The 26,251-nt window shown below is 41.4% G+C and overlaps 1 protein-coding gene across 8 annotated transcripts in view; it reads right to left on the reverse strand.

Moving 5' to 3' along the window:
- CFLAR (CASP8 and FADD like apoptosis regulator) overlaps positions 1–25,717 on the reverse strand; it is a 39,541-nt gene extending 13,824 nt beyond the window's left edge. Inside the window, exons 1-7 of one of the 8 annotated variants that reach the window (XM_025166518.2) lie at positions 25,537–25,717; positions 13,576–14,040; positions 11,662–11,761; positions 9,903–10,038; positions 7,461–7,540; positions 4,597–4,642; positions 1,597–1,646 (exon numbers count right to left, since the gene is read on the reverse strand). In XM_025166518.2, coding sequence (XP_025022286.1) covers positions 1,597–1,646; positions 4,597–4,642; positions 7,461–7,540; positions 9,903–10,038; positions 11,662–11,761; positions 13,576–13,871 — 708 coding nt within the window. In that variant the 5' untranslated portion in view covers positions 13,872–14,040; positions 25,537–25,717. Of the gene's footprint in view, positions 1–1,596; positions 1,647–4,596; positions 4,643–7,460; positions 7,541–9,902; positions 10,039–11,661; positions 11,762–13,575 lie in introns of all 8 variants that reach the window. The other 7 variants (XM_025166521.2, XM_025166516.2, XM_025166517.2 and 4 more) reach the window with 7 other exon arrangements.
- Positions 25,718–26,251: the final 534 nt, after the last annotated feature.

The following is a 26,251-nucleotide window of genomic DNA, read 5'->3' on the forward strand; positions in this document are numbered from 1 at the left end:
AGGCCACATCCAAACATGGTATGAAGCATATGCAACTTGGAATAAAGACTGGACTCCAGCCACCAAATGCTCACAGATTGATATGAAAATAAATTGGCATGCAAAGCAAGAAGCCAATGGCAGTAGCAAGTACGGAGAAACTTAAGGAGGATGGATTTCTCAAATTGGCTTTCAAGTTCTTCTGTGCTCACCGCTGCTTATCGTATTCTATTTTGCATTTTGTTTTCACTTTCCCTCTCCATAGCAGGGCGTATATTGCAATGCATTCCATTGTTTACAAAGGCAAAGGAAGTACAACTTAGTTGTAACAGACATACCTCGGTTCACAAACTTAATTCGTCCCACGATTCTGGTTGCGAACCGAATCGGTCGCGAACCAAATCAAATTTCCCCATAAGGTTCAATGTAAATAAGGTTAATCCATTCTGACCCCTACAAACATGGTCGCCAATCGATTTTGGTCGCCAACCGAATCAAATTTTCCCATAAGGTTCAATGTAAATAAGGTTAATCTGTTCTGAACCATGTATTTTTTTTTTTAACCACAAAAATATGAAACAAAGTACAGCACAGCACAGTATGAAGCAAGAGAACACTAACCTTGCTTGAGATGACTTCTGGCGTGGAGAACAGGAAGGTGGGTGGGGAGGCGGTTATTGTTTGGAGGGAGAGTCCCCCTCTATAAGGACAGCAGGGAGATCTCCTTCAGGGGTTTCCTCTCTTCTTTGTTTCTTAGCTGCAGGCTCAGTTTGGGCGAAAAATCTGTCTAATGTCACTTGCTTTTTCCTGCACTGCATAACCCTCCAGAAATGAGAGACGACGTTATTGTTCATCAGATTCAACACTCTGTTCGTTACAGTTATGTTGGGGTGGTGTTTCTCAAAGAAATCCTGGCACTCATTCCATTTTTCCATAATGGATTTTATCACATCACTGCTAACGTCCTCCCTGTCTTCCTTTTCCTCAGTGGAATGCTCCTCAACAAGCATCTTCTGCTGCTCACTCTGGAGTTTAGCAAGTTCTTCCGTGGTCAGCTCCTCCTTATGGTCCTCAATGGTTATTTTCTTCAAAACCTTCTTACCATTCTTGCTCTGCACTTTCTTGTTACCTTCATTATTGCTCTGCACATTCTTGCCACCTTCATTACCGTTCTGCACATTCTTGTCACCTTCATTACCACTCTGCACTTTCTTTTTACCACCATGCTTGCTCTGCACTTTCTTTGGAGCCATGCTGGATGTACTGTATGTGCTAAAAAGCACACCAAAAAGCTTCACAGCAAGTGTCTGTCTGCGACCGTGATCTCGCCTAGAGGAAGCCACGACCACATGTCAGAGCAGGGAAGATGGCCGCGAGTCGTGTTTGTCACTCGATGTGGAGTTCGCGAACGGAAGCAAAATTTTGCGAACGCTGCTGTTCGCGAACCGAACTGTTCGTGAACAGAAGCGTTCGTGAACCGAGGTATTACTGTAATGCAAACACTGAGAATGTAAGCAGTTACTTCCTAATGCTATATCACTCTTTTAAATCCCTAAGGTGCTTCCATACTAAAAAGAAAGGTATATGCACTTTCAAAATCATAATATTGTACAATACCTGTGCTAAGCCTTCTTTTGTTTCTGGAATGGATATGTGAATCTCTTCTGCTGCAGATACAATAAAAAGGCCTGTTAGTTGCATTATCTCTACATTTTCAGAATATGAATGTTAGCAAAAACTCATGCAAGTTGATGTAATGTTGATCCTCTCCAACCTGTTATTCTCCATGCACGTTAAACAACAATACCTTTCACAACCGTACCTATTGGCCATGCTAAATAGGACAGTGACCAAAGTTCACACATTTAGAGGGCAGTAGGCTAGAAACAAAGCTTTAGGATCACAACATTTTAAGCAGTCAAACTACTTTGCAACTCTATCATTGTCTGATGAAAATAAAACACCCAGGTAAGCATATGGGACTGAAAGGGAGTTCATGGCTTTTAAAATGAGTTTTTTAAACCACATTAAGCATACATTGGAAAAAGGTAATGTGATGCACGTGAAGCTGGGCATAATGAGAATTTATCCCAAAAAAGATGGGCAGTGAGGTAGAGGGCTCGTTTTGAAAAAGCCAAGTTCAAATTGTTAATTAGTGTTTTTTTTTTTACAAATACTCAAAGAACACAAAATGCAAGATGCTTTAACAACTGAAACTGCATTCTGACGCTCCAAACGAAACCTCATCTAAGCTCGAAGGGCATTATTCCCAAGTACCGTATTTACTGGCGTATAACACGCACCTTATTTTTAAGAAGGAAGTTTGAGTAAAAAAAACCTTAAATTTAAAATAAATGACTTGGAAGCAAAATAAAGGGAGCTCTGAACTTTTTGTTTATTAATATTTATACCACTTATAAGGTAAATACCTAATATGAAAGAAAAAGCATCTCTTTTGTATGTTGTAGGCTGGCTGTGTATAGTGTGTGTGTACCATTAGTGTTGGTTAGTTGTGTGTAGTGTGTGGTAATGGCAATCTGTTTATCATACTGGTACTTATTCTCTCCTTTCCTGCTTACCTGTCTGCAGCAGGCAGGCAGGCAAGATCTCTGGTGGACCAGTAGGGGCTAAAAATCCCTGGTGGTCCAAGAGGATTGGGGGGGTACAGTAATTTATTATTAGGGTATGCCTCCTCTGTTTGCAATCTTTAGTAACATCACCTGCGTGGCTGCCAGGAGAGCATTTCTTTTTTGGCAGCCGCTGCAACCCAGCGATGCTGCTTCAGATGGCCGCGGGGGAGGCGTGGAGCCTGCAGCGTGCTGTGCAATGCCCCCCTGGCCGCCTGAGAGCTGCACCCGACCCCTCTTGGATCGCCCCAGGACTGGTGAGCGTGGAAGACGCAGCCTCTCCTCCGGCTCCCCGTGGCCTTGCCTGCTCCTCCTTCCTTCCTGTAGGGAGAAACTTTGGTGTGGAGGGGCGGCCCCCTCCCCTGGGACCATGGGAGAGTCCGGGATGCGTCAGAGCAAAGTGCAAAGAGCAGATCTGCAGGGCTCCTCGGTTTGATAAAACGGGGCAAGCAGGGAGCCAAGCACCACCCATTCCCTGGGCCTGTGACTTTGCAAACCAGCCGCTGTGTTGAGCCTGGAGGAGGAAGAGTTAAGCGCCGGTCTGTGTGTGTGTGTGTGTCTTGCCGAGAGCAGAGGGGTGTGTGTGTGTGTGTCTCACCAAGAGTAGAGGGTGTGTGTGTGTCTCTCACCAAGAGCAGAGGGGTGTGTGTGTCTGCATGTGTGTGTGTCCTGAGAACAGAGGGGACACTGGCTTTGAACAGGAAAGCCAGACGCTCTGAGGCAGAGCAGGGTGCCTCCCGCTGCACTGAGCCTCTGCTCAGGGACCATGCAGTCCAGAGAGGTGAGCACTGTGTGCCACCACTGTGTGCTAGGGGACTGGCGCTCCTCTGAAGGCTGCACCGGACCTTAGTTCTTCAGCACTCAGTGTGTCAGAGCAAAGCACAAAGAGCAGATCCACAGGGTCAGAGGCTTGGTATGGTAGGAAGCGCCCGCTCTGTCCAGGAGCTCCTTGCTTTCAAAGCCCTTGTCTCCTCTGCCCTCCATGAGTCTCTCAAAATCACTGAGCGGCAGGGGAGGAATAAAACCCCACACCCCCCTGCTCTCAGCGAGACACACACACACACACACAGGGGCGCTTAACTCTTCCTCTTCCAGGCGCAGCGTGCTCAGGACAGCAGCTGGTTTGCAAAGTCGCAGGCCTGGGGAATGGGTGGCACGCAGCTCCCTGCCTCCCCTGTTTTAGCAAACGAGGAGGGTGCAGCCTTCGGAGGAGCGTGGATCCCCTCACTGGGGATGTGTGGTGCAGTGCAGCACACAGTGCTCACCTCTCTGGACTGCACAGTCCCTCAGCCCAGCAAAGTCAGAGGCTGGTGCAGCAGGAGGCGCCCAGCTCCGCCTCTGCCCAGCAGGAGCATCTGGCTTTCCTGTTCAAAGCCTGTATCTCCTCTGCTCTTGTGACACACACACACACACACCACACCCCTCTGCTCTCGGTGAGACACACACACACACACACACACACACACACACAGGCGCTTAACTCTTCCTCCTCCAGGCACAGTGTGCTTGGCACAGCAGCTGTTTGCAAAGTCAGAGGCCCGGGAATGGGTGCGTGGCTCCCGTTTTAGCAAACTTAGGAGCCCTGTGGATCTGCTCTTTGCGCTTTGGTCTGACATAGTCCCTGGACTCTCCCGTGCTCTTTCTCCCTACGGAAGGAGGGAGGAGGAGCCGGAGGAGAGGCTGCGCTTCTGCTCGCTGGTCCTGGGGGAGAGGGGTCCGGCGCAGCCAGGGGGGTGTTGCAGGCTCTGCGCCTCCCCCTGTGGCCAACTGGAGTGGCAGCGCTAGGTTGCTAAGGCTGCCAAAAAAGCAATGCTCTCCCGGAGCTTTGCTCTCCCAGCCCTGCCGCTTGAGGTGAGAAGCCCAGGGCATACCGGCGTATAACATGCAGCTAGGATTTCAGCCCCAATTTTTAGGGAAAAAAGTGCATGTTATATGGTGATAAATATGGTAATTCAGGACAGAATAGCTATAAAGTTATAATAGGGCTTACCCTGGACAGCACAGGCTCCGTTCATCGCCCTTCCCTTGTTCACAATCTGTAAACAATAAATCATATTAAATCATATTTTGTCTTTGTTGGTGAACTTTTACATTTGTCTTTTTGTGATAGCAGAAAAGACAAATTCTGGACAGGTAATTAGAAAAAAAATTCAAAACAAACTGTTTAATAACAGCTTTACATAAATCCATGGAACAGCCACATCTAAATTCTGTGCACAGAACTCAATGAAGTATCTGAAAATGGATACTGTACAATCAGAAAGAAAAACAGTTTAGGGTAGTAGTTAAAGGCTCCAGGCTAGAAATCATGATACTGTGAGTTCTTGTCCTGCCTTAGACGTGTCAGCTTTGGACTAGCTGCTCTCTCCCAAACCTTTGGATGAAGGCGAAGGCAAACCACTTCCAAATCAAATGTCAAGAAAATTGCAGGGACTTGGTCCAAGCAGTTGTCAGGAGTCAAGACTGGCTTGAAGATGCACGCGCACGCACGCACACACACGCGCGCACACACACACACACACACACAGAATATGAAAAGGACAGTCAACATGATCCAAGAATCACAAGATCTTCCCAATGGGGACAAGGAGCCCAAGGCTGTTTTACTTAGCAAATAAAACTGACTTAAAAGGAAAAATTATGGGGAATGCATGGTGTTAAAACAGAAGATAGAGGTCTCTCTCTATCCCTTTCCTATCTCCAGAATTTTCAACTTAGCATCAGTTAGTGTAATGGTTTGTCTACCCATTCTCAGGATGAATCCTGGCCTTAGAAAAGATGATACCAAACAGGTAAGAATTTGGCTTTATAATATGATTAAACAAATCCATTCAGAGTAGGTCAGTCAATGGCTAGTAGCCATAAGGACTAATGAAACACTCTTTTTCAGAGGCAACATACTCTTAATATCAGTTGGGTACAGCCTTCATAGGCTGGTTGAGGCATTTGGCGAATCAGGTTAGAAACAGAAGGTTAGACTGAACAGACCCTCCTCTAATCTGGCAGATCATTTTTTATTCCTTATCCTGCAGCATGTTTCTCCAAGGAAGATATACATGCACACACATGTGTGTTCCTGTGAGTACATGTACACACACTCTGTTCAACGGCATCGTGGGTGCGGGACCTTTCACTGTAGAAGTAAATAATGCCAACCCTTCAAAACCAGAAAAACAGAACTTGCTTGCTCTGTTGGAAGAGGGATACTATCTGACCTGTATTTGAAGCATATGCTGTGTAATCCATAGCAGGGTTTCTGACTGAGGAAAGATGATTCAGAAGTAGAAATAACCTGTTTCTGCAAACATTCTGCACCCTCCCACAAGGCCAGATGGGTAGAGTCTGAGTCCAGCCGTTCTGAATTCATGGTCCTCGTTCCTGTGGCTCTACTCACTGAGCATTCCAACCCCCTTTTTTGTCCCAGTTCAGCTTTCCTCCATGAGGCATGTGCTTCTACCTCATGGTTTTTGCCCACCCTCTTTTGGGGAAAAAAACAGAGAAAACTGCCAGAAGCTGAAAGGGGAAATCAAGTAGCACAGAGCTATTTACTGTTTCACTGAATGGCTGGTAGAAAGGATGTAAACCCACACACTCCCCATACGGATGAGGTGCTGGGTTCGTATAGCACTTCAAATATATTTGTTATGATCCTTTCTAAAATATTGGGGAGGGGGAATAGGTTATATACTGTACATTTAACAAAAATAAGTACACTGGAATGTATTGATCAATCCAAAAGTTTCTGGGATTTGGTGGGAGAGAAGAGTCAAACTTACAAGTTTAATCTCACCAAATACCACCCCAGCTGTTGGATGATTGATTGACTGATTAACCATATCAATTCATATAGCTGCCAATCTTGCAATGGCGACTCTTTTTTACTATGGTAACTAAAAGCATGCCACAAATAAAGTCTGAAAAAGAAGTAAATGCTATTCTGGGGCATTCTGCCATCTGTCTCTAGCCACTCTTCCTTAAAGAATTTTTGTTTTCCGCATGGCAAGAAGCACACGTTTTGAGAGGCAGTTGAGAATGAAAAGATGTTTGTGCATTCCAAAGAAGTGCCTGGTTTTGCACAGGCCAAGAATCCTCCAACTTTCAGGTCCTGTGGGTGTATCTGGAATTCTGAGAGACAACCGTAGGTGCTCTCCCAAAATGGTTACCATTGATAAAATAGCTGTCCTAGCAGGTAAAGACATTCTCAAAATGGCCATTTACCAAAAGACCTGCCAAATGCTTCTTAACTCACCACTGACCAGGTTTCCCACCCCATGGTTTCTCCTGGTCAGATGGGCAAATTTCAGAATGAAACACTGGGCCATAAAGGATCAAAGACTTTCTTGGAAACAAAGATAATGATGGGTATCTGTACTTGGTTTAAATGCCTGTTCCCACTTTTAATGTTTGTTGTTCGTTTAAAACATCTCCAATAGACTACACGAAAAGAAACAAGGGGGAACAGAATTCCTTGCTGACCTCATTAACACAGTCCTTTTGTTGCTGAAAACAAGAAAGTACAGCCACACAAAGGATGCTTGCTGCAGTTTTAGGCCAATCCGCTGAGGTCGCAGCTGTTACTAGAAACGGATCAACCCCTGTGCAATAGGCCCCTCCTTTTCATTGATTAATGGCTGCAATTTGTACATGGTCTGTAGCTTTGACTTAAACTCTGAGCAGAATACTCATAAGCTACATCTTGCCAAGTCCACTTAGAAAGGACCAAATCTTGCCAACTCATCAGTTCCTAGTCATTAGGCAAGCTTTCATCGGTTCTTGGCATTGCACATTTCAGAAAACTCTTTCTCTCAAAAGTTTTGGAAACTACTTCATTGTTCTTCACTACAATGCACTTACCTTTGGAGGGTCAGAAAGAGATAACTTGGGAAAGGACACCTGAAGAGTGCTTGCATTCATTGTTGGAAAGTGACCTAGAACTGAAAAAGGAAGAGAAGCCTCAGAAATTACATCAACAGTGGTCATTCTGTAAAACAACTGTCCTGGTCAATCCTCTTCCATCTCTGAAAGGTGAATATAGTTTTATTTAAAGGTCCATCACTTTTATAGGTGTCTCTAGTGGCTTCCCTAAGAAGAAGACCCTACCTTTTGCATCAGGAAATGCTTATATCTCTAGGACCTATTTATATAAAAAGTTCTTGCTATTAGGATTAAGGGAGCTGTTAAATCTATCTGTGTGGTTGCTAAGAGTCAACAACAATTTGGTGGCATGAAATCAATCAATGCACTTAATAGTCTGTAGCAAGTAGCAGGAATTAATATGACAATGTCTTAACCATGAACACATTTATCTTAAAAAACCCAAAAACATTCTGGTTTCAACAGGATATACTGCTAAGCAAATGTGTTTACAAACATATTAATGTTTCATTCCTAAGCACATTTAGGATTAACACCTATGAACTGGTATGATTTTGCCCAGTTACATTCTTATTCCACTGGGACTTCCTAAGAAGGCCATAATCCAGTACTCACTAAACTCACATCTGATTTCTTAATAACTGCATCAAGGAAAGTACACTAATAGTGCCATCCTATGCACATTTACTATGGCATATGAAGTCCATGAAACTAGCTTCCAGGTCACCATGCTTTAAAAACTTTGGACAAGGCACTCCCTCTCAGCCTGAGCTCTGCAGCTGCATTATTCCCTCCACCAGTACAAACTCCAGTGGGTGACTTCAGTGCCAAACTGATAGATAATGGAATAACCCAAGAAAAAAAGATTGTTTTATATATACTCAGAGAGGCTTCTTAGGTACATTATAGAATCAAAGTAGATTTGAAATTCAAAATGTCTGAACAAGAATGTCTGGACTTTCGAAAGATTCACCTTTCTATTGGCAGTTGATCCTAGAGAAAAAAGGTCAAATTACCAGCCACAATCAACAGTGCAATGCTATCCATCTCTCTTTAAGTCCCATTATATTCAATGGCGCTTATGCTCACAAGCTGTGCAATGGATTGCAGCTGAATTGAGAGCAGTCTCAAGGTGGAATGTTGGAGGTTAGTTGATGCCAAAACCAGAAAAGGAAAATGAAGGGGAAGAGGGGCAATTAATAGGCTCTGAAAGAAGTGAAATGACACATACTTTCAAAGTAGGGAAAGAGCTTGAGCGATTAGAACCAAACTTTGTGAAGCTACTTTCAATTGTCACTTTATTTACCATGTTGTTTGCCAAACAGTGAATACCCTTTTCATTTTTGCTAAGAGAATGATCATTAGGTGCATGACAAAAACAGGAAGCTTGCATGCCTTACGATAAAAATTAGGCAATACTTTTCTCCCCCCCCCATTTCAATTGTTTTGCAAATTATTTTTTTTAACTTTTAAATTAGGTGTTCATGTTAAGATGCCAAGTGTTTTCCTTTCTGTGTTCTGCAAATGCACAAATTAGCACAGTTCATGTATGAAAAAAAATATACCATTTCCCCCTTTTTCTTCTTTTAATTTACTTGGCAGTTGTAAACTTCTTTCCAAAATGCTCAGCCTCTTAAACAACAGGGAAAGAAGACGACTAGAAACACAACATTCCTGTGGTATTGTGATGACTCTCTACAGCAAAGCTATCCACTACTTCCCTGCTGTGCATGCGCTAAGGTAGCAGTCCTGTGCAGAAACTGATTCCTTCCCATGTCTGTGAGCAGCAGCAGACAGGATAAACAAACGCTTGAGATCCTCTAGCGCATCCTTATCACCTGCTGTATCTATAAAGGTGCATGCCCGGAAGGTTGGGTAGAACATCTTTAATACAATCTATATATGTAGGCTCTCAGGATTTAGAATCATGGAAAATCAACTCAGAGTTTGTTTGTTTATATTTCAAATTTGGTCACCGCCCATCTCACGAGGAAGTGACTCTGTAATTCAGTTGCATGGAGAGCCAATATCAGAACAGAAAGCTCTCCTACTGCCGACATTCTCTGATGTATGGAGGATCATTCAGACAGGCAACAAAAATCCCAAGGAAGGGGCATGACCATTCCTGCATTCTCCCTCCCTCCCAAAATTCTCATTATGTAAGAAATAAACTTTTTATAGATTATTGTACTGCTAATATTATCATCTTGAATTAAGACTTAAATGGGCTGATGGTGAGATGGAGTGCTAGATTTCACACTGCTTCACTATCACAAAACCCATATTTCTGGACTTATAGCTGTGTCCAGATACTTACTACTAGCAGCATGGTCCTATGTATATTTACATATTAGTAAGCTTCACTGAGTTCAGTAAGATGTTTACCCAAGTAGCTGAATGGCAAAACATAGCAAATCTTACCTTCTAGTTTGTACTTCTCAATTTTTTTTGCCAAGTCTGTCCTGTGAATGGTCAGGAAGCAGTTTTCTATTAAATCCAGATGATCAGGAGATATCAGATCTAGCTTCTCAAGGTCAGTTATAATTGCCAGAAAACTCTAGAAAAATCAGAAAGGACAAATGTAAAGAACAAGCAACACACACTCCTGAGAATTGACAGTTATATATTAAGCTTTCAGAGGATACAAAAATATTGGTAGTGCAGTACTTGTATCCCCTGTTTAGGAAAACATATTATTCTACAATTAGCACTTATCATATGGTAATCCTGCAAGGTAGAGTTTTTGGGGTTTTCTGTTTTACTAATGAGGAAGGGATTCCACAAGACAGTGGCTTGGACTTGAAACTAGCAGGAGAGTAAGTTCATTTCAGTGAGCGAGCTGGAACCTGGATCTTTCACTGCAAGCCCATCCCAGTGCCTCTTGATATTTCTACAGTACCACACCAGATGGGCTCAGGGTTAGGATGACTGTAGTTCTTGTCCAAATCACCTGGAGGACCCAAAGTTGAATTCTACTCTTACCACAAATCATTCTAAGAACCATACAATTGGGAAAAGGGATTGTTGTCAGCATCCAGTAAAATAAAATAAAAAACAGTTTTTGATCAATTAATTTGCCAGCCAGGAATTCTGCCTCATACAAATAGACAGGGGACAGTAAAGAGCTCCCTCAACTGGAGATTACTAATAGTAGCACTGGTAATCCCCAAATGAACTTGTTTGCAGTTTCAATATTCCACTATCACTGACCACCTAGATAGAAATCAATATTTTCAGTATCTTAGTGCAGGAACAACTACACTGTTACGAGGACCTTATGGAAAATGGAAAAAAAGAGAGAGAAAGATCCCAGCCCTGAGGATGTTTATTCACCCTTTATAATTTACAAATATAATTTGAAGTGGCTTGGTTCCAAATCAGGGAAGAGCGCATAGATAATTTACAAATGAATTCAGATTAAAAATAATACAATTTTAGAAGTTTTTTTTTAGTGTAAAAGATGCTTACACTTAGATGAATTTCCAGTGCTAATGACTTTAAAAATGATAAGGTAACCATCTAAAAGATTTTCATATGCCCTTTTTGAATTTGGAATATGGTGAGTGGGGAGTACTCTCAGCTGAATTACCATAGCTTGGAATAACAACCCAAACATTGTTTGCACCTGTTGAGGTATTAGACCTTTGGGAGTACAAGAAAATTCATTAATCTCCATACTTTCAAGGAGAGTATGTTTGCACAGTATCCTTATTACAGGGCTTTCCACCCCAGTAGGTTTACTGCTTTCTGCCCCACCTGTTGATTTAATGCTATCTTTCCAAGTTTGATATATCTCCAGGAATTTCCCTTTCTTTTTTTCTATTTCTCAACAAGCTTTATATTAAAAAAGCAACGTCTTGGCATGCTTTCTTCTAGTATTACTCAATCTACCCTCTTGGTTCCCCTGTCATGCCCATTTTCCATTTCTACAAGAGGTCTTTACACCTGAAGGAGAAGTGGGATAAGTTCTCCCGGCCCTACTCCAAACCACGATTGGCCAATCCATAAAGCATACATCATAGCTGCATCCTGCATGTACATGGTCTCTTACACCTGCCTATGGGAAGGAGGCAGAGCCAGCAGATATGAACCTGGGAATCCTTGTTTCCTCCTCTGTGCCCATTCATTGTAACACACAAAGAGCTGCCATGAATTACCATTGTGTTCATGTTAAGTTTACCTTCTCCTTGTGGGATGTACCAAAATCATTTTTTAGAAGAAAAGAGAGAGATCTCAAGTCTTCTTTGTCCAGATCTTCATTGAGTTCAGCCATCAGCACCCTGCACACAAACACAATTTGGAATTCATTTCATCTTTTTTTTAAAAAAAAAAAGCCTTGCTCTCCTACCCAATGGCCTGTACTGCATATTCTTCTACACATACTCCTTCCTTAAACTATATTTTAACCATATATTTTTCAACCAACAAGCATAAATATTTAAGAGTAAGACCAAATAAAAACTCAGTACAATTTTAAACAATAAAAAACCCAAACAACAACTACAAACAGTAAAATAGAGCATACTGATGGCTTAACAAAATCAGGAGAAGGTTCTCTGGAACAATTTGGTCTTTAAAAGCTATTATAGTTATTCTGGACTATAACTCTATAAATCAGTCCTAGACAGAATGGCCAATGAAGGCAGTTTGCACCTTGACATCTATGGAGAAGGCTGGTGTGGAGACTATTGAATTAATTGGGCCCATAATTTTATTTATTTATATAGCCGCCCATCTCACAACAGTATATCATTAATACAACAGTACAGAGCAGCTTCCCATAAGAGTAATCTATCAGTTTTCCTTTTACGCATCATTTGTACAGTATAAAATGTATCCAGTGCTCCAGCTCAGTTCATGTATGGATATGAATGAAGATAAACATATTTAGGATATCCTACCTAAACTCCTAATCTACGGGTTTGGGTAACTCTTCTGACATACTGGTAGCTGATGATTTGAATTTTAGGTTAGGGGTAATGATACTCATTTGCATGCAGAGCTTTATTAAGGACATTTTGGAGTTATAGTCATTCAGTATTCAAATCAGCAGAGTAAAAATACTTCAAACAGCCATCAGTGGAATTACATTACTTTTAAGTTCCAATAGTGTATTTTACAAATAGAGAATACAGATTGCTTAGTAAAACCAACAAGCTGAAGCACAGGGTGGATTTGCACCACACTCTACACCAGTGTTTCTCAACTTGGCAACTTTAAGATGTGTGGACTTCAGCTCCAAGAATTCACCAGCCAGCATGCCCTCACTGGCACATGTGAAGGTTTGAGTCATAAAGAAAGCCACAACACAAGTCCCACTACAATTCCTTTCCATCAGAAAGAAGAAAAAACATTCCAATCCTGAAGGCAATAACTGAGACCACTGAAAGTCATCTGCTGACACAGACATGGAATAAATAGGACCTAGTCAAGTGTCTTGGCTAACCTGGCTTGTGGACCAAACCTCCCTTAAAATAACGCCAATTCCTGGGAGCGTTGGAAGCTGTAGTCCCAACATATTTGGCATGCAGCAGAAGAGAAGACTGCTCTAACACCTGCAACTCAACTTTCTGCATACTCAAGTATCATTGCTGAAAATGCTTAAGATGAAAGTTCTTCCACTAGTTATGGTGAAATCAAAAAAGTTAAGGAGGAGGAGGATACCACAGCAATTTTATATTTTATTACTTACAAAATGGTTCAAGTATAAGCTAATTTTGGTTTGGGTCTCAATTGTTTGCTCGCTCCCTTGAACAAATCATTGGTGTAAATAACTCTGATTTCTAATATCCATGGTTGTCTGAGTGGTCAAGTTGCATGATTGGCATATTTATGTTTTATTTTAAAAGATTTATAAATTAGAGTTAAAACCTAATACCAGATCACTATTCTACTCCCACAAACTAATCATTTTTCAGTTTATGGAAATGAAACTGAGATCTCACAGAAGTTTACAGTTCTGATGTTACACTGATCATACAAACAGCATTTTCAACAGAAGCAATTCTTAGAAATGGAACCCAATGTAAATAAAGTGTCTAATATAGAGGTATATATATTTTTAAAAGCCAGAATGCTCTTCAACTGAACTCACCTGTATTTTGACAACATCTGAGGATGATTGGCCAAAGTGGCTTCTACAGCTGCTCTTCCGGTCCCCAGGAACCTCTTTAACAAGTCAAATCTTTTCAGCCTGTATAATAGTTCAGATAAATTGATGGTGGTCAGTATCTCCTTCTCATTCAAAGCTGTCAAGAGCTGTTGGACATCAGACATACATAAGTCAGGCATGAGATCTCTGCATAAGAAGAGCATGGTTTCCTTTTCATCTGTATCCAGTTCCTGTTCAAGCTGGTAAAGGAGGGATGCTGGCACTCTGCAAAATGTCATCACAGGCCACTGTCCCTTTAAAGTTCTCCGTGTGTGTTTTAAACAAGAAAAGCCACGTCATGAGGCTTGCTTCCAAATGCAGTATCTGCCTTCCTTGTTGATCTTCAATAGCTGGGCCTTGTTTTATGCCTTTTATGTATCAAAAGAGTGTTGACAAAGAAGAAGAGATCTAGAAAGACCCAAATAATTTTCATCACACACAATGGATTCAGCAGGTTCACTGATGGCTCTCATCCTGCCAACTCATCTGCTGCAACAATCAGGACATTTGCTCATGGCTGGGAACAGTATGAATATTTTCAAATTAAGTAACGCTCAGGATGAATCAAAATGGAATATCCAGTTTTCAACAAAGTTCTCATAATCACATCACTTAGAATGCCCAGAGGAACTGAAACTAAAATTAAGCAAAAGCACACCCTGAAAATAAGAAGTCACAATATGCCACTGATATCTACAAAATGACTCTTTCACTAAAATTGTACATTCCTTGAAGGGAGGGGGTTTAGCTCTTCAGGACAGCACATGTTTTGCATACGAAAAAGATATTTAAGCAATCTCTTGGTATTTCCACAAAGAAATGGAAAAACTGCCACCTGAAGCCCTGGGGAACAACTGCCTGGCAGTGTGAACAATACCGAATAGGATAGGCTGACTCAGTACTATATACAGCAGCTTCCTCTGTTCCTATCCAGTGAGGTAATTTCAGATTCTAAATCTAGGTTTTGCCCCACAATGCCCCACAGGGTTTAGAATGTTTACAGTGTGCATATATATTTACTATATATATATGTATATTTGTCACCATCCATCTCGTTAAAAAAGCAACTCTGGGTTAGAATGAGAGATTTCTATATTGCTTAGACAATGGGAGACTGTCTTAATTTCTATACCAAGAGTGTCAACAGACCATAAATTATGACTTATACAACAAAAAATAATATTTAGAATTTATTGGGCTCCACTACATATGTATAGAAAAGGACTGTCAAAAACAGCATTTTGTTGGAGATGTAATAAGGACAATGTAAAAACATATGCTTTAAAGAGGCAATATCCTATATTTACTTAGTTTTGGGAGAAAGTAGTGGACTATATGATTGCACGACAAAAGCTAAAAATTTCAGAAGATAATATTCTTTTGAATTATATATCTAGTACATGGAACTTGACAACTGGACAACATAAATGGATTCTCTGTGCTCTTACTATGGCCAAAAGACTGATATTAAGACTGATAAAACATTGGAAAAATGACTGATATAACATTGGAAAGATAAATGTATGGCCCCATTTAATCAATGGACTGAAGACCTGATTACACTTGCTACTTATGAGCGGATTGCCTATAGACATCGACTTTGTATGGACAAGGATAATGAAATAGGGGACTCGTTTATACAAAATACACTGGATTAAAAAAAACAGGATAGTCATATAACAGAAATATATATGTACTTGAACAACAGTTGTATTGGATAAGCATATATAGAACTGGAACTGTGTACTATTGTAACATTAACTTTTTTTTGGTACTTTTTCACTTTTATTTTAAAAAATACATCTTTATGTATTTTTTTCCTTTTTTTTAATAATAAAAAATAATTTTAAAAAAAGCGACTCTGGGTCATTTTCCATTAGCAACTCTAATGGAAAATGACCGTGAATTTAGGATGATCTTCTTGACCTCACAGGAAGAGTAGACAGAAAAAGGGATTAATAATATATGCAAAAATCCTGTGCAACATTCAGCTTTCCCACACTATCAACCAAGGATTGTTAACCAATCCAGATCCCCTTATGCCTCAAAAAAATGCTATGCATCTGTGTATGAGAGAAAAAGTGAAAGAAAGAGAAAGAATGAAAGAAACTGGTAGATGCATATACATATGAACAAGTATGCATGCCTGCTACGTGGAAAAAGTTAAACTAAGGCCCCCTGCTCTGTAACTGATTCCTTCTCTGCCACTCTTTGTATGTGTGTGTGTCTGGGGCGGTTATTTCACAGGCAACGAACTTTTTCCTTATAGCAGGGATGGATACTTGTTCATATGCATACACATCTAGCAGTCACACAGATGCTGCTTATATACATGCTACAGAAGTATGCAAGTATATACATTCTTCTCCTTCCTTCTAGCAAAAACAGGATGGAGAACCCATCAGAAGGGTGACTGCATTCTGAGGAGCTGCACTGGAGGAAGCAAGAGAGGGCCACGAGGAAGAGAAGATGTAATTAAACAGGGAAGGAAAGAAAAGAAGCCAAACTCAGGCCTTACATGAGTTAAATCAAATCAAATCTTTATTACGGTCAAAGACCAGCATATACATGAGTTAAAATTCACCAGTCAAACAGCCACTCCCCAAGAGCTTTTCCCCAAGCTCTTTTCAATTTGGAAGAGCTTTTCAAATTTCCACCTCCTGATCATTTGTTTACAACATAACCTTCTATTCCTTTTCTCATCAAATGTAAGGTCACTTCCTCCAATCTACTTGGGACTGGAAGAGGTGGGGGGAAGATGACCCTCTAAGTATTTTCACAATCAAAATGTCTAGCTGGTTCAGTTATTCAGACCACTCAACATTCATCATTAGCTTCAGCCCAATCTTGTAACAAACTAAAAGTTAAGTTAGTATAGTTTCTTCCCATTCTCACTGAGGCTGAAAGACAATGGTTTGGATCAGGCCACTGAAGTAATAGTCTGAGCAGAAGCACATCAGGATCAGAAATTTACCAGTTCACAGCCACTTAAATCACCTACCACTATGCAGTATTAGTGTCCATAGATGAATAAAAAATCCATTTACAGTATAAGAATCCTAGCACAAGAAGTAATATAGCACATATTATTCCAACTGACAAAAAAGGAAGAAATTCCTAGTTAGGCAAATCATGTTTCAAGAATTTCCTACGTACCATGTCAAAAGCCACCTCTGTATTTAATGGGTCAACTAGTGCTGACTGCAGGATTTCTGAATATAATCAAAATAACAATTTTCTAATATTAACATGCTAGATGAACTTTTATAAATCCAGATTGTGCAGGATACATAATTGAAGGTAATATCATTTGGAGTCTACATGCCAGCATAATCTTTAGGCAGACAATTAGACATAAATTATGAGCTATAACTAGGCAACAAGTACAGAATTGTACAGCATATAACTCTATTTGCTAATAAAATGGCACCTGCCAGTGCCCCCTGCCGACAAATGTGCTTCAGAGTATCTGGCAACTGTCTCAAAGAAATCTGGGGGTATGCAGAGGGCCAAGGGAGGACAGCAACAGGAAGACCCATCCCTGGTGTAGGGCAGCACATGAAGGGAAGTTTAATGGACAGAGTACAGCACCTGCAGTTATCTTTTTTGCTGTTGTTGTCAATTTTAATCTACTGTACAACCAGAAATACTGAATGAAATATATTCTCTTCAGTGGAAATAAAAAGCCAAATGAGTTTCTAAGAACTACGTAGGAAAGTTAATAGCTCTTCATATTAGTCCAGAATGCAGCAGCCAGACTGCTGGTTGACCAATCCTGCCACTACAGAATAACTCTGATTTTGAAGCAATTGCAGAGGCTTTCCATTAACACTGGGACCTCATTGCAAGCATCCATTTATTTATAAAACCTTTGTAGTACCAAGCACAGTACCAAGTTTCATCAGCCAGCCCCTTACCAAAGATGACCACCCATCTGATCTAGTCATTGGAGAGGCCCATTTGAGAGATTTTCCTCCTTGGGAGGTTCATAAGACTTGGAGGACGTGGCATGTCTTCCCTCGTGGGAGCCTCCATACAGATGATCCCAACTCACATTCTGGATAAAACTTCCCTTTATCATTAAACTTCCCTTTATCATTTGACTGGCTATAGGTATCCATTTGTGTATTTGTTTGCATATTTTATGTTACTGTTAAATGGGGGGGGTAGTATTATTTTTCTCTAGTCTTTTTACGTTGCTGTTCACCTCCCAGAGTTGTATGATTAAGGTGGGTTATATAGTAGGCCTTCAGATTTGAAGAAGACATGCTGTTGTGCAGTTCATCTGTAGACACAGAGGTGGCTCTGCAGTCCCAGTCTGGAAGTGCAGAGTCTAGCACAATGAGGGCAATGGAAGCCCATTGTTTTAACAACTGTGGTTGTTATTCTGTGACGCCGCTCACAGTTTTTATCAATTTTTGGCGGCGCCTGTCTTCAAAGCCAGTGGAGGCTTCATAGCATAGGGCTCACCAGTGGGTTCTGTCAGCAGGCGCAGCTTCTAATTCCCTTGGCTGGATGTCACAAGGTCTTTGCAGTGCTTGCATGGTTGATCTCAAGGTCTCTTCCCAGACTCCAGTACACTATAGAGCAACTGGTGAGGCATACGGTGGTCATCCATTCTGACGACGTGTCCCACCTACCATATCTGGGCTCTGATAATCAGGGACTCAATCCTGGTGGACTCCGCATGATCCAAGATCACCAGGTTGAAGACAGTCTTACCAATGAATGCCAAGGTTGGAGTGGAGAGTGCACATGTGAATTTTCTCCAGTTGTTTGATGCACCTTCAGTAGAGAGTCCAGGACTCATATCCATATAGGAGGGAAGGAATAACCACAGCTCTGTAGACTTTCAGCTTTGTGGAGATACAGATTTCTGTTGATTGAGCACTCTAGTACACAGCTGCCCCAGTGTCTGGCTGGCGTTGCTGATCATGGAGTCAATTTCTTTGTCCAAAGACACATCACTCGAGATGCAGCTTCCCAAGAATTTGAAACTGTTTACTTTGTTAGCTGGGTGTTGTCAACAGTGATTTTTGGTTCCACGGGATTGGTATTTGGCACGGGCTGATAAAGTACTTCAGTCTTGTTCAGGCTGATAGTAGGCCAAAGAGCACAGCAGCGTGTGAGAATTTGTTTAGCATCAACTGTAGATCACTGTCTTTCTGCACCAGGAGCACGTAGTCATCAGCAAAGAGGGTTTCCTGGATGACTATATGGAGGCACTTCGTCCATGTGTTCAAGCAGCGAAGGTCAGAGCTGTCCAATCAGTACCTGATGTACACTCCCTCCTTCAGACCCTGGACAGCACATGGCAACACACAAGCAAAGATGAGACTGAATGAGGCTAGCACACAACCCTGTTTTACCCCATTGGAAATGGCAAATGCAGCTGATGTATCACTGTTGTAAAGAACCTGTCCTGTAATTCCATCATGGAGTAGCTGAATCAACTTCATGAATTTCCTTGGGCATCCATAAAGTCTCAGGATGATCCAGAGAGCCTCCCTGTTTACAGTAGCAAATGCTTTGTTATGTCAATGAAGACAGAATAAAGAGGCTTCTTCTGCTCGACACACTTTTGGACTTGCCTCACGGCAAATATATCAACCGCACTCCATTCTGGCCGAAAGTTACACTGCACCTGTGGGAGGTTCCTTTCCTAGACAGTGACAAGTCTGTTCAGGAGAATGCAGGCAAAGATCTTGTCTGCAATGGACAACAATGAGATACCCCTGTAGTTTCCGCAGTCTGATTTACTTCCCTTATTTTTGTAGAGAGCCACAGTGATGGCATTGCAGAAGTCATTAGACATCTCCTCTGTGGACCAAATGTCTTCCAAGATGTCTTGGAATGCCTGTAAGGGATTTGGGTCTAGTGCTTTGTAGATCTCAGCAGGAATGCCATCCTGTCCTGTTGCTTTGAGTTCATCTGTGAAATCGCTTTCTTGATCTCATCAGTAGTGGCAGGCAGGTCTAGGGCATCTAGACTGGCATCTGAGGAATCTGCTGTAAGACATCATGATCAACTGTGGACAGCCTATTGAGTAGGTTGGAAAAGTGTTCAGCCCAGCAATTTTCCAGTCCTTCCTGGTCTTTGATCATGCTTGATCTATCACATGACAGCAGGGGGGAGCATCCTGATTTAGAAGGACCATAAATTGACTTTATGGTGTTGAAGAACTCTCTGGTGGCATGCATGTTTGCATAGCATTCCACCTGCTCAGCCTTACTCTGTCACCAGTCATCCTGCATTTCTCGCAGTTCTGTCTGAACTTTGGACTGCAGATACTTAAACTTGTCTTTGAGACAGATGGATTGTTCTGCCAGTCTACACAGCCTTGTTCTTCATCTGGAGGGCTACTGAAATGGTCTCATGGTTTTCATCAAACCAGTCTTGATGTGCCCGGGTTTTCAGTCTGAGTATAGTTGTTGCAGTCTGTGTGATGACATCTTTAAATGCGTCCACTTTTCAGAGCAGGTTCCTATAAGCAGTAAATTGCTGGAGAGTTTTTCATTAAGTACATCTTGGAAATGTTGAACTTGGCCTGGGTCTTGCACTTTGCCGATGTTGAATGACTTCGACAGTCCTTGGTTGTTTACAATGTAGAGGGGCTACATGTAGTTTAAGGAGCAACTGGACCAGCCTGTGATCTGTCCAGCACGCAGCACTTCGCATAGTTCAGGTGATGGTGATGCCTTTAAGGTTGTGCTGATGTAGTCAGAGATAGTCAAGCAGGTGCCAGTGTTTGGACCTGGGATGCATCCAGATAGTTGTACTTGTTTGCAAGTCTGTTAGTGATATGCAGGTTGTGCTTGGCACATTTGCTCAGAAGCAGCAGGCCACTGCTATTTGGTTTTCCCATCCCATGTCTCCCAAGGACTCCATCTCAGTTGTCACAGTCTGCCCCTACCCTAGCACTGAAGTCACCCAGAATGACAAGTTTGTCACTGGCTGGGATTGTTCGAATAATCTGGTCCAGGTCCTTGTAGAAACCTTCCTTGTCTTTGTCTGGATTCATGAGAGTTGGTGCATAGGCACTGACAACAGTGATATACCAGGACTTGCTGAGAGGAAAGTGGAACTTCATAACACATTCATTTATTCCAGTGGGTAGAGGTGTTCTTCAGCAGAGCAGTTTTGATTGCAAAATCTACTCTGTGTCCTGTTGTCAGTCTGTGGTTTCCCTTTCCAAAAGGAAAAAAAGAGGGGTGCTACCCCTCCCTGGTTAACAATCATATTAAATAAATAATAAACTGACATACATACACACACACACACACACAGACAGTACTACTAGGGAGAGTTTGGAAGAGAAGAGGAAAGAAACAAGTCTCTCTCAATTGACCTTTCTCTCAATAAAATGAATAAACATGCTTTTGAATTGTACTGGTAAGGCAAACATCAGGCTGAAATCTCTCCTTGACCATGAGGTTAACGGGATGATTTTGTGCTAGTTGTATTTCTCATTTTAAACTGTCCCATACAAATTATACAGGTAAAATGGAGGGCTATATATGCACTGTGCTGAGGAAGTTTGAAGGTGGAGAGATAGATAACAAAATCAGCAAATAACAAATTGCTCTTCCCCCAACAAGCATACAGTTTCTAGCTTAAGCATCATTTTTATAGGAAAAAAAAATCATGATCACATAAGATTTGAAAGAAGTCAATAAAGATACCCAGATTGCAATTCTATGCTTCCAAGCATTGAAACAAATCTAATTAACTTTAGAATAAAAGTGCACTGGAGTACACTGCCAGGATTTAAACATATTACAAAGAGAAATTTATCACAAGGTCTGCAATCTGATACTGAAGATAGTAAAAATAGGTAGTCTGATTCATCACATCACCAAAAGCATATTATTCCTGTAAATTTAAGACGGATTTAAACATACCCAGAGACTGAAGTTGATTCTTCATAACCCGTATTTATCTTTGTTCAGATTTAGTTTTCAAGACTGAAACAAGTTCCTGTGGAATCAAGAATATACTAAAACTGGGCTTCTCTCCCTTGTAGCTACACAGGAACTTCTACTTTTCACTTGATGAGGGATTAGAAGAATAAAGGAAACATCACACACTTGACATTCCAGGCATTGCAAGCATACCATGTAGGGCAGTTACATCCTTTCATGTGTTTCCCAAGCCAAGAGTCAGCTACAAAATCTGCATTCTTCTAAATAAGAGTAGATTACTAATAATGAGTACTGTAGAAAGGTTCATTAGGTATGCATGCTGTCTGGAAACATGCTCCAGGCACAGTTGGACTATAACTGGATACACAGTTAAATTAGTTAAATCTCACTGACTTCACTGAGTTTTATGCATGCTGACATATAACAGCTGCCTTCTATATACCAGATTTGTACACTATCCAGTCGGATTAGGCCTTCTATATTTTTAAACTGGATGAAACTTGGAATCATGTTTAAGCAGCCAAGCCGAAGAATGATAGGGCACATGGGGCTGATAAAACATATAAAGCAAGGGTTGAAAATTGTGGTCTCCATATTGTGCACGTCAGTTCTGTGTATGTTTTACCCTTTCATAGGAGTTTGATGCAAATAAAAAATAAGGCTGCTATTTCAGCAGCTACAAGTGGGACTAGTAATAAGACGTAAAGTACAACTGGTGACTTTTCAAACCACCTCCACTCCATGTCCTGTTTTTCCCCTAAATTAGTCAACATTTTGCTGTCACTGAGCATATTTATACCTCTTTAGGTACTTTCAATTTCCTTTCCAAAAATTGACTAAACTTTTGTAAACTGGGGGATTTCCCTGCGAGTCTGATGATGTCATTTTGCCTACCCACCACTGGAAACAGCACTCAGTTCTGAGCACTGCAACAGAAAGAGGGAACAATGCTATTTTTTAGTTCAGGATCCAGGAAGCACAATGGGTCTACACTTCAGAGCTCCAGTACTTATTCAGGAGTGAACTCAGTTGAACTAAGAAAAAAAAAGGCAATGTAGAAAAGGATAGAGGTTTATGAAAAAGAAAATGTTACCTGAAAATAATATCCAGGCTCCAAAATTCATGCAAGTTTTCAGGCAATAGCAGAACTTACAAAAGTATTTCTAAAGCATGACAAATACAGAGCTCATGAATATATTAAAATTCAAGAAACCCCCAATTTAAGAATTGGCTGGTGGCATCATCTTGAAAGGAGTGTCTGTTAATATTCAAACCACACAGAAATGGGCTAAGAAAGACATACCGTAATTCACAAGGCACAACTTCATCACTAACTTCAAAAAGGAGGCAAAAGCTGAAATAACTGTATCAATCTCTACTTTCTCTTATTTGTAAAATATGTTCTGTTCACAATAACTTAGTCTGACAATTACTTGGATTCATCTTTTACTTATTTTACAATAGGCAAGAATATTAACTGTTTTTCCTAATTTGTCTTAATATATTCCATTTAAATTCATCTTAATATACATTCTTTTACAATCTACTGTGGTTGTTTCCATTTTAAAGTAAGGTGGTTCTGGAAGAAAAAAAGATTGGCTTTCCATTTCCTGCAAGGTGTATTTGTAAACAAAATGAGATTTATTTCCTGCATTAACCTGTAAATGAGCCTTTCTCAAAGCAGGGGTCACAAGATAAAGGATGGGAAGGGATGTCAGGAGGTTGCTTTTCTTTGTGAGCAGGCTTACCAGTTTGATGCAAAACCATACTGAGAAGCCTTTTTGCTTTTTTTGAACATGCCACCTTTCCTTTCAAAGGGAATAATCAAAGTTGGAGAGGCAAAAACTTCAGTGAAAAACTCTGATCTTCACTCTACAGACAGAATTACAAACAGGAGAAGGGGAAGGGGAAGGGGAAGGGGAAGGGCTGAGATTATCGGGGAGAGAGTATCAAAAGCAGCAAATTTCACAAGCTACAGTATTTTAGAAGTTCAAGAGAAGCTGATTTAAGGCAAAGAAATACCCTTTTATTTCCCATCTGGCCTTAGTGTATGAAAGTGTCTGTCTTCAAAATAAAATTCAGATTTCAGAATGATGCAAAAGCAAGTTCATCTTTCCCATTAAAATGGATTTTAAATTTTGTTTTTTCTTATTTCCAATGAGAGGGTTTTATCTTTATAAAGCTATATGGTTTTATCACTGTTTTGTTTGATATACAAATTAAAAGTGGCAAATTTATTTTTTGCCCAACCTTAGCCCCACTGATCTGGGGGGCAGGGGAGGTGGTTGTCACACAAATTCATGTTATCATTTAAAGGGATCATGTATTTACATTGTTTAAGAAATCCTCTGTATATTTTTCCAAGAGAAGTCTGCTTAGTCCCAGAGGGATATGAGGAGTGCCAAGGGATTGGCAACTGATCTAGTTCTTCCTCTTCCTTTCCTTGAACTAGAGCCAATTTGATCTAGCGGTTAAGGCACCAGGGTAGAAACCAGAAGACTGAGTTCCAATCCCGCCTTAGGCATGAAAGCTGGCTGGGTGACTTTGGGCCAGTCCCTCTCTCTCAGCCCAACTCACCTCACAGGGCTGTTGTTGTGGGGAAAATAGGAGGAGGAGGGAGGAGCATTAGGTATGTTTGCCACCTTGAGTTATTTATAAAGGCAGGATAAAAAAAAAGTTTTAAAAAGCCTATATATGACTGAACATCACATTTTTAAAGAGGTTTTCTCAAAGAAATTCACAAATTCCATGAATAAAGAGAAATACTTCATTCTTATGATTCACAATGACATGATGGAACATAACAATGGCTAAAATAGAAGGCTTCAGATGACATCTTTCAGTCTGCTGGTTGGCTAAGAAAAGCCCAGCCTAGAGCTCCAAATTGTTATTAGGATTTTCCCTAAAATACCCACAAAAACACATTATTAAAGTGAAAGCTACTATTTTAATTATAGAGGCCTAATTGAATCAGGGACGCCATCAGAAAGGAAATGAGGACACAATCCTACCCCAGTTATGATCTTTTACTTAAAATCTTTTGTGGGGGGGAAAAAAAAGTCTGGAATGATGACGCCAGGAATTCATCTGCCAGACCCCGTTTGGTTTTGAAAAAGCTCAGCAGGATCAGATCCTGTTAGTACTCCGATAGGAGAGCGCCAGAAATTGCAGAGCTGTTAGACAAACAGCTTTTGTATTATTGCCAAGTACTGTAAACTTCCGGGAGTTGTCGGTGAAATCACTTGCAAAGCTCTTCCCCAGGAGTTTTTGTTTTACTTCTATTAATTTTACACAGGCGCTTATAATTAAATATAGTCTGCTAAATCTCTGAACTTCTGAGTAAACACACGAACAGGATCGAACTGTACAGCCTCAGGAGCTGCTTTGAGTTTTTAAGGCGAAACAAAACAAAGCATCGGGCCCCGCGTTCTTCCCTCTTTAGAGAACACAGGCCTCGCTTTCCCGGAACATAAAACGCTCCGCGCCTCCGGATAACGCCGAGGACCCTCTTTCTCTTTTTTTCCCTGTTTTTACAAAAGCCCCCCTCTCCTTCGCTACAGGACGTACTACCACCGCAATAGCTTTGGTTTAAATGCATGGGTAAAGTCGTCGTGTTTCCGCCGCTTCTCGAAGGTACTTTTACGCATTAATAAAGTCCCTGTGTTCCGCGGGGCCCGCTCTCAGCCACAGCCTTCCAGCGCTGCTCGCTTGGGACGGCACCGCAGCGTTAAGAAGGCCGCACCCTTATTGAATTCAGTGGCGCTTACTTCGGAGGGCGCCCCCCTTTTTTTTCAGGCAGAGATGCGTGCGCCACTTGATTCACGGGTCCCCTGAAGCACAGTCGGAGCTAGCCCGTACTTAGTCGCACGGCCGCCTCCGAGAAGATGCCGGCTTTTTCGCTTCTCTTCTCGAGCCCGGCGGCGAACGCGCCAGCCCACGGACGCCCCGTTCCCCACTCGGCTTCTCAGCCAGCTCTACTCACAGCCCGAGCGCCCTGTCCGCTCTGCACCTTCTTAATATGGTTGCCTTGCCCAGTCAGAGAGCGCCGTCGCCCAGCTGTACGCAGCCAGTCCTGAACGGAACTTTCAGTTTGGGAGCCGCCCATCTTAAAGGCCTTGGCGCGCAGTTCCTCAGTAGACCCGAGGAGTGAGGGGTAGGCTGGCCCGTCGATCGCAACGCGTTTCTTTTTTAGCGCGCGGAGAGAGATAATTGTATTTGTAATTACAATTTGCGTTGAAGTTTGTTTTTAGTAGTGCGTACCATGTTCTACAACCGGAATATATGAATATGCTGCTTTATATCCCCGATAGCTCTAGACCTTTCAGTTTGGGAGGGGGTCGGATAAGCCCAAGCGAAGCTTATCATAACAGTTCTTACTATGATGTTCTAAAAGGAAGCCGTAGCTATTTCTTCAGAAGATATATCTCCTGCTTGTGTATATGTCCTGCTTTTTCTATTACATACCCACAAAAGTTAACACCCTACTTAAAATGTCTTTATGGAATACTTGTATCCCAAACTCCTCCTTAAAAAAGATATTTAAAAGAAACAAAAGTAAGTCACAATTTGTGAAACATGCTGTAATAGTACACTACATGCAGTACTTTCTATATTAAGCAGTCTTATTTCAAGCCTTTTAAATTTCCTATATGCTATAATGGATATTCATTTTCTCAATTATGAAACAAAATTCCGCC

The sequence above is a fragment of the Python bivittatus genome, unplaced genomic scaffold (genome assembly GCF_059951505.1).
Source record: "Python bivittatus isolate LINGU-HERP-01145 unplaced genomic scaffold, Pbiv_v1 ctg000200_np1212, whole genome shotgun sequence".
NCBI classification, from domain to species: Eukaryota; Metazoa; Chordata; class Lepidosauria; order Squamata; family Pythonidae; genus Python; species Python bivittatus.